Below are 8,666 nucleotides of genomic sequence, written 5' to 3' on the forward strand. Positions count from 1 at the left end.
AAATGTGATTTTAAACCTATCACTAATCTTACATTTTTGCGATATAACCATTTTGACTACAATACAGATTAAATAAGTAAGAAAAATGAAATAGTAACACAATAAAATAACAAGACTATAAAGGAGTAACATACTGAGTCAATGTGCAGGGGCATGAGGTAGTTGAGGTAATTGAGATAATATGTGCATGTAAACGCAGCAAAAAAAGAAACGTCCTCTCACTGTCAACTGCGTTTATTTTCATCAAACTTAACATGCGTACATTTTTGTATGAACATAACAAGATTCAACAACTGAGACATAAACTGAACAAGTTCCACAGACATGTGACTAACATAAATTGAATAATGTGTCCCTGAACAAAGGGGAGTAAAAATAACAGTCAGTATCTGGTGTGGCCACCAGCTGCATTAAGTACTGAAGTGCATCTGCTCCTCATGGACTGCACCAGATTTGCCAGTTCTTGCTGTGAGATGTTACCCCACTCTTCCACCAAGGCACCTGCAAGTTCCCAGACATTTCTAGGGGGAATGGCCCTAGCCCTCACCCTCCGATCCAACAGGTTCCAGACGTGCTCAATGGGATTAAGATCTGGGCTCTTCGCTGGCCATGGCAGAACACTGACATTCCTGTCTTGCAGGAAATCACACACAGAACGAGCAGTATGGCTGGTGTTATTGTCATGCTGGAGGGTCATGTCAGGATGAGCCTGCAGGAAGGGTACCACATGAGGGAGGAGGATGTCTTCCCTGTAACGCACATCGCTGAGATTGCCTGCAATGACAACAAGCTCAGTCAGATGATGCTGTAACACACCACCCCAGACCATGACGGACCCTCCACCTCCAAATCGATCGCGCTCCAGAGTACAGGCCTCGGTGTAACGCTCATTCCTTTTCGACGATAAACGTGAATCCGACCATCACCCCTGGTGAGACAAAACCGCGACTCGTCAGTGAAGAGCACTTTTTACCAGTCCTGTCTGGTCCAGCGACGGTGGGTTTGTGCCCATGGGCGACGTTGTTGCCGGTGATGTCTGGTGAGGACCTGCCTTACAACAGGCCTACAAGCCCTCAGCCCAGCCTCTTTCAGCCTATTGCGGACAGTTAGCACTGATGGAGGGATTGTGTGTTCCTGGTGTAACTCGGCAGTTGTTGTTACCATCCTGTACCTGTCCCGCAGGTGTGATGTCCGGATGTACTGATCCTGTGCAGATGTTATTACACATGGTCTGCCACTGCGAGGACGATCAGCTGTCCGTCCTGTCTCCCTGTAGCACTGTGTTAGGCGTCTCACAGTACGGACATTGCAATTTATTTCTCTGGCCACATCTGCAGTCCTCATGCCTCCTTGCAGCATGCCTAAGGCACGTTCACGCAGATGAGCAGGGACCCTGGGCATCCTTCTTTTGGTGTTTTTCAGAGTCAGTAGAAAGGCCTCTTTAGTGTCCTATGTTTTTATAATTGTGACCTTAATTGCCTACTGTCTGTAAGCTGTTAGTGTCTTAATGACCGTTCCACAGGTGCATGTTCATTCATTGTTTAGGGTTCATTGAACAAGCATGGGAAACAGTGTTTAAACTCTTTACAATCTGTGAAGTTATTTGGATTTTTACGAATTATCTTTGTTTATTTATCTATATTTCAATTTAGAATGACAATAACACTGCCTATCCGGACAGCTAGTGAGGCACTGAAACTGGAATGTTTCACACACCTGCATTTGACCTTGAGGACCTTTGAACTTTGTTGTCCTTTATCTCTTCCATCTCACCTTTCTTCGTTGTAATAGTCTGCATTCTGCCACTAAATGTCTTGTTTTTCCATGTATGTAACTTGCCTTATGACTGGGTTCTAGGCTACATATAAATACATGTCTATTATCACATTCAGTGGTAGACCCATCCCATAACACAAAAACAACATTACATACATACAGCGTGTTACGGTAATCATAGCTTTGTATTTTACCATGTTATTACTATATTATAATAACTTGCTGTGTCATTGTTTTATTTTAAATATTGATAATTTCAAAGCAAAACACAAAATGGATGTTTGTATACATCAAATGTTTTTCCATGATCAGGATTTTCAACAAAAACAAATTTATCATCATCTTTATGTTTCTCGAACACGAAGATCTAAAAGAATGAAAACAAAGAAAACACAGATCCATTTAACAAACTATTCTAGCCTGTATCAGTGTCTGGATTTGAGGATAAACTGTACAAATGAAGGCTGATAAGAAATGTATAAGAATACATGACACTGTAAACATGAGAACAACTTCTGAAAACACCTCAGAAGACTAGAATGATATATCTCTTGGAAGTTATAGGAGATTTTTTCAGTTGTACTTGATTATTTCCACTTTTAAGCCAAGGTCCAGGGAGGTAAAGGGTTTGCTGGGGAACGACAGACCTGTGACGTCCAAGATTCTGCCCGTTGATAAAGACCACTCCTTTACTCCAACCCTGTTTCTGGAAACACTGTAATCAGTGACTTGACACTGAGAGTTAAGAGTTTTTCTAAGAACGTATTTTATCACTACTGTATGTGTGTCTGATGAGGGATGGGCCTACAACAATATACAGTACACCAATAAACCAGAGATAGGTCTACTATACTATACGAATAAGCCAGCAGGGATACAATATGGACAGGTGGTGCTCTCTCTCATAACCACAAAGCCTGTTGGGCTACTTTACACACAGGCAGTCTGATCAAATTAAATTAAATCAAATCAAATTGTATTGGTCACATACACATGGTTAGCAGATGTTAATGCAAGTGTAGCGAAATGCTTGTGTTTCTGGGATGAAGGTGTCTCTGGGATGGCCGTCCACACACAGCCTGCCCTGGAAGAACCCTGGGAAGGAAGGCTTCTGGGGGACAGAGTTCCACTGGCTTGTTGCACTCAATCTGAAACATGGGAGGAGATTCCCCATTTAAATAAGGTGGGGCAGAGCTACAATATGAGTCATCTCAACTTTAAAGGTCCAATGCAGCCATTTTCATCTCAATATCAAATCATTTCTAGGTAACAATTAAGTACCTTACTGTGATTATTTTCAATAAAAAAAGTAACAAAAATGGTTTCTAAGCAAAGGGCTAATTCTCAAACAACAATTTCGCTAGGACTGTCTGGGAGTGGTCTGAGTGAGGAGGGGAAAACTGAAAATTAGCTGTTATTGGCAGAGGTTTGGAACTCTTTCTTATTGGTCTGTTAACTCATTTACCATATGGTGATATCGCCATGTAAGGCCAAAACTCCATTCCACCAAAACAGGCTGAAATTTCAGGAGGTATTTTCAGACAGCTCGTACACTAAAAGGGCATTATGTTCATTTTCACAATTTCACAGTATTATTCCAACCTCATAGTGTGGAAATATATATAAAACATAGGAATATCATGTTTATGAATGCACTGCGCCTTTAAGACAACCTGATATGCCAGTTAAACTTGCATTGATAACAGATGACAAACTGTAAGAGCCAGAATGGAAGTTAAATGATCAGGACAAACCTCTTTAGGAAGTTTGGCTTCAGATCCAAACAGTAGATTGTAAAGCCCTTTAGAGGCACGTGGTTCAATACAATGTCTCCCACCAGACCAAGAACAGGGTGATATGTGACTAAAGATTAAGAGCTGAATGAGCGAGTATCAATACAATACAATTATTCCAAGACCTCATGGATACTGTCGCTATTTGTTGAACATTCAGGTCTATCCACTTTAACGACTATAAACTGATGTCACAACAATAAAGGATTACACACAAAGGTCTACAGTACCTTCAATGTATGCTTTCTGCCATGGAATTCTGATTGTTAAAGTGGTAGCAACTAAGAATAGAATAACTTTTCACTGATCATCCAGGGCTTTCCCATAATTCACTCTTCCACAGTTCTCCATAAGTAAACTCAATGTTCTCTCTCCCTTTAATGAAAAATACATAAAACATGTTGAAACCACTAATTGAAGCACTGCAGTCAACAATGCATAGGACACAGAGGCAATAGAGGAAACATGGCTTTCAGTCAGACTGCAGAGAGTAATTGATCATTGTAACGGCAGACTTCCTCTTCGTCTGAAGAGGAGTAAATATCGGACCAAGATGCAACGTGGTAAGTGTTCATGATGATTACTTTAATACATAAACTGAAGACTATAAAATACAAACCAATAAATGTGAATATGAACGAAACAGTACCGTGTGGCAACAAACACCCACAAACCAACAGTGAAACCCAGGCTACCTAAGTATGATTCTCAATCAGAGACAACTAACGACACCTGCCTCTGATTGAGAACCATACTAGGCTGAACACAAAAACCAACATAGAAAGACAAACATAGACTGCCCACCCCAACTCACGCCCTGACCATACTAAAACAAAGAATAAAATAACAGAACTATGGTCAGAACGTGACAATCATGTCCAATCTTCCGCTGTGCTATAGGTTAAGCAGCATGGACTTGTTTTCCATTAACAGGCGGGAGAAAAATTAGTGATCGTGATTCCTCTTTGTCAGAACAACATTTGTCTGAAAATTTTCTGTTGGAATAATCCTAGCGCCTTAGTGACAAAAGCATTTATCACCATCACCAGAAGCTTTCACCTCTAACATGGTGTTGAATATTAACTAGCCAGTTTTGAAAGCAGCTCAGCAGCACACCTATAGCCTGAATCTAAACACAAAGTATCACTATACTTTCCCATCAGGAAGTGTAATCTCCACGATCTTATAGTCCAAAACTCCAACAAAGTGTCTGTCTACAAACACCTAGAAGACAAGCCAACTTTATTAGTACAAATTATGTATTGTCATACAGTGTGGACCTTTTACTGTAGTAAATACATGCCATGTTGCTGTGTCTGTCTGTAGTCACCAGGACTCAGTCTCTAAAATTTGTCTTGGAGTTCAGAAGGCCTCTACTGCTGATGGTGGTCTCATATTGAGTGTAGCCATAGGACTGACCATTGTTATTGTTCTCCATGTTGACAGGCCCCTCTGACTTCAAGGGCTTGATGATGAAACAATGTCAATGTGGTGCATTCAATTAAATATCAACATCAACCCTTGAGTATTGCCAACTTGCCAAGCAGGCCAGGTCACAACAGACAGTATGCTACTTGACCCCTAGTTCACCTTGTCAGTAAAATGCAGGCTTCTGAATGATGACAGGCTCATACACTCTCCTGGCCTGGAGAGAGGGAGCCTCAGGAAGCTTCTCATCTGAGACACACAGATAGACTCCAAGCTAGACAATTTCACAAATTAAATATGGTGCCTGTTATTTTCCAAAACGCAAATAGTATTGTATGAGAATGTTTGAAAGAGAAAGCTTACTGTGAAACTGGCTGAATAAATTCCTCAAGAGCGGATACTTGGTGGTGTAATCTCCAGCCTCGGATAACGGAGCATCATAATCTAAAAAAAAAAAGATCCAGATTCAGATGACAACGTTTTTCTTGGCAAGGAAATGTACATTTGGGAAATGTCAGTTCAAGGGATACATGAAACTGGTTGAATAGCTTCCAACTTGAGGTTTGTAGGTGCCAAGGTTCCCCACAGCTCCATTCATGAAGCCAAAGCTGGTTCCACCATGGAACATATAGAGGTTGATGGATACACCTGGCTCCAGTATCTGTGACACCACAGCCAACATGTCTACCAGAGGAGAGATCTCCCACATATTCAAATGTCTACCAGAGGAGAATCAATGCTAGACGGTCGCCACATACAGTACTTAGCGTGATGGATGGATGGTCCACTGTGGCTCAGTTGGTAGAGCATGGCACTTGCAATGCCAGGATTGTGGGTTCAATTCCCACGGGGCAACAGTACAAATGAAAATGTGTGCACTCACTACTATTTGATTTAACTAGGCAAGTCAGTCAATAACAAATTCTTATTTACAACAACAGCCCAGGAACAGTGAGTTAACTGCCTTGTTCAGAGGAGGAGCGACAGATTTTTACCTTGTCAGCTCAAGGATTTGATCTAGCAATCTTTCAGTTACTGGCCCAATGCTCTAACCACTAGCCTACCTGCCACCCCAGTCGCTCTGGACGAGAGTGTCTGCTAAATTTCTAAAATGTAAATAATAGATTAACTTTAAGCGTTGATATAACTAGGGGTTATATGACATGATTTTCATCTCGTTTGTAATGTATTGATTTGGAGGGAAACATACCCTCTGCTGGAAATGCATGGTGAGATTCACTCCAGACATCGAACCACCCAAACCAGTACTCCATTACATGCAGAGGTTTCTGGGGCTACAGTAAGGGAAAAGCCACACTTAGTCTTTGGACCACTATGTTTTCACAGATGCAAGACAAAATAGAAGAAAACACAGACTCATTGGCACTATACCTGCATGTACGCTAAATATTGTATGGTTCCATTGGCCAGTCTTTGAAGGTTTACCGTCTTGTGAACTTAAGAGAGGAAGGGTCAAGAAAAAAAACGTAGCCCCTCCCGGTTGTCTGATATCAGTAGGAGTTCATTGATCCCTCTGGATGATAGAGCTGGCCAAAGGAGATACAGTTTCGCTATACATTTAGAGGTCACTGCAAAAGTCTATACTGGGCATATAATATAATGCAGATAGTGAGAAACAGTACAGTGTCACATTACCTCCTTCATAAAAGGCATGTGTTTTAAAAATAAAAACTGAAATACCTTATTTTCAGAAGTATTCAGACCCTTTGCTATGAGACTTTGAGCTCAGGTGCATCCTGTTTCCATTGATCATCTTTGAGATGTTTCTACAACTTGATTGGACATGATTTGGAAAGGCACACACCTATCTACACAGTGCATGTCAGCGCAAAAACCAAGTCATGAAGTCGAAGGAATTGTCCATAGAACTCAGAGACAGGATTGTGTTGAGGCACAGATCTAGGGAAGGGTACCAAAACATTTCTGCAGAATTGAAGGTCCCCAAGAACACATTGGCCCCCATCAATTTTTAAATGGAAGAAGTTTAGAACCACCAAGGTTCATCCTAGAGTTCATCCAAACTTAGCAATCGGGAGAGAAGGGCCTTGGTCAGGGAGGTGACCAAGAACCCAATGGTCACTTTGACAGAGCTCCAGAGTTCCTCTGCGGAGATGGGAGAACCTTCCAGAAGGACAACCATCTCTGCAGTTTTCCACCAATCAGGCCTTTATAATGGCGTGGCCAGACGGAAGCCACTCCTCAGTAAAAGGCACATGATGGCCAGGTTGGAGTTTGCCAAAAGGCGCCTAAAGGACTCTCAAACCATGAGAAACAAGATTCTCTGGTCTGATGATACCAAAATTTAACTCTTTGGCCTGAATGCCAAGCGTCACATCTGAAGGAAACCTGGCACCATCACTACAGTGAAGCATGGTGGTGGCAGCATCATGCTGTAGTGATGTTTTTCAGCGGCAGGGACTGGGAGACTAGTCAGGATTGAGGGAAAGATGAACAGACCAAAGTACAGAGATATCTTTGATGAAAACCTGCTCCAGAGTGCCCAGGCGAAGGTTCACCTTACAACAGGACAACAACCCTAAGCACACAGCTAAGACAACGCAGGAGTGGCTTCGGGACAAGTCTCTGAATGTCCTTGATTGGCCCAGCCAGAGCCCGGACTTGAACCCGACCGAACATCTCTGGAGAGACCTGAAAATAGCTGTGCAGTGACGCTCCCCATCCAACCTGACAGAGCTTGAGAGGATCTGCAGAAAATAATGGGAGACCCTCTTTGGAGGGATGAAAGAAAGAGTGATAAAAGAGTGAAAGCTGCCATTGCTGCACTGCTATCACAAATGTTCCAACTCTAGGGACATAGACCAAGAAATTCACTTTGAGACATCATCACCCCAAGTGAGCCCGACCAAAACGCGGGCTCATGGACTATATTTGAGCAATATAAATATCTTGGAACTTTAAATTACTCAAACCTCTTCTGGACTGCAAACATACAACATATATACAAAAAGGCCAACAAGGACTGTGTTTCCTGAGGAGATTAAATACATATCTGGTCAATAAAAGAATAACAACCATATTCTATACATCCTTTGATCTGAGTGTTCTCACTTTCTGTCTCCAAGCCTGGTACAATCAGCTATCCATGCAAATAAAAACCAACTGCATAAAATAGTACCGGACTGTATCCACATGTGTTGTCTGTTGTAGTTATTGCTGGGATTTATGTATTTATGCACCTATTGGTGTTCCCCTGCGGTTGTTTGTTGAGATGCATGACACATTTCCCGAAAGGGGCACACAATTAAACAAGTTTTAAATTATAGACCGTTTAACATAGTACAATATAAAGGTTGAAGCTGACCAACAACGTCAGAAATAATAGCGTCATTTATCGGATAGTTGGGCTGGGCAAGACCGTGGTGGCTACAGTCCAGCGTGTGTTATGCGTGTGTGAGGGAGAGTCAGATAATTACACATGTAAAAATATATGTTTTTCCCCCCATTACAATCTGTAAACAGTAGGTTGGAGCGCCATGTGGTAATTCCTTTTTTTCGCAAATCCGCCTGATCTGTCTTTTTACTGATTTTGGTTGTAAGGACAAAACATTAGTGTTGCCTCCCAGTCGGTTGCCTTCAATATACAACTATCCGTTTCATAATGCATATTGAAAGCGAGCAATATCCTAC

At 41.8% G+C, this 8,666-nt stretch overlaps 1 protein-coding gene and 1 non-coding gene across 3 annotated transcripts; one reads left to right on the plus strand and one right to left on the minus strand.

Annotated features, from left to right (window-relative positions):
• Positions 1-1,515: 1,515 nt before the first annotated feature.
• On the minus strand, positions 1,516-6,663 carry LOC110507869 (beta-galactosidase-1-like protein 3). 2 transcript variants are annotated; one of them, XR_002471200.2, is made up of 4 exons: positions 6,390-6,663; positions 6,208-6,292; positions 5,361-5,441; positions 1,516-2,924 (listed from the first exon to the last, which is right to left on the minus strand). XR_002471200.2 is itself a non-coding variant. In XM_036964762.1 (4 exons), the coding sequence occupies exons 1-4, from the start codon at positions 6,393-6,395 to the stop codon at positions 5,164-5,166; spliced, it is 255 nt and encodes an 84-aa protein (XP_036820657.1). In that variant the 5' UTR covers positions 6,396-6,663; the 3' UTR covers positions 4,017-5,163. The 2 variants fall into 2 exon arrangements, 1 of the variants encoding a protein (XP_036820657.1); XM_036964762.1 differs by lacking the exon at positions 1,516-2,924 and adding an exon at positions 4,017-5,246.
• On the plus strand, positions 5,780-5,854 carry trnaa-ugc. Its single transcript has one exon. It is a non-coding gene; the product is annotated as a tRNA-Ala (tRNA).
• Positions 6,664-8,666: the final 2,003 nt, after the last annotated feature.

This window comes from Oncorhynchus mykiss, chromosome 27 (genome assembly GCF_013265735.2).
Source record: "Oncorhynchus mykiss isolate Arlee chromosome 27, USDA_OmykA_1.1, whole genome shotgun sequence".
Taxonomy (NCBI): domain Eukaryota; kingdom Metazoa; phylum Chordata; class Actinopteri; order Salmoniformes; family Salmonidae; genus Oncorhynchus; species Oncorhynchus mykiss.

Excerpts from the sequence above, each read along its gene's own strand:
- LOC110507869 (XM_036964762.1), bottom strand. Across the intron at positions 5,442-6,207 it reads CCATGCATTTCCAGCAGAGG|ATTATGATGCTCCGTTATCC; the intron begins GTATGTTTCCCT and ends TTTTTTTTTTAG. Across the intron at positions 5,247-5,360 it reads TTTATTCAGCCAGTTTCACA|ATGAGAAGCTTCCTGAGGCT; the intron begins GTAAGCTTTCTC and ends TGTGTGTCTCAG.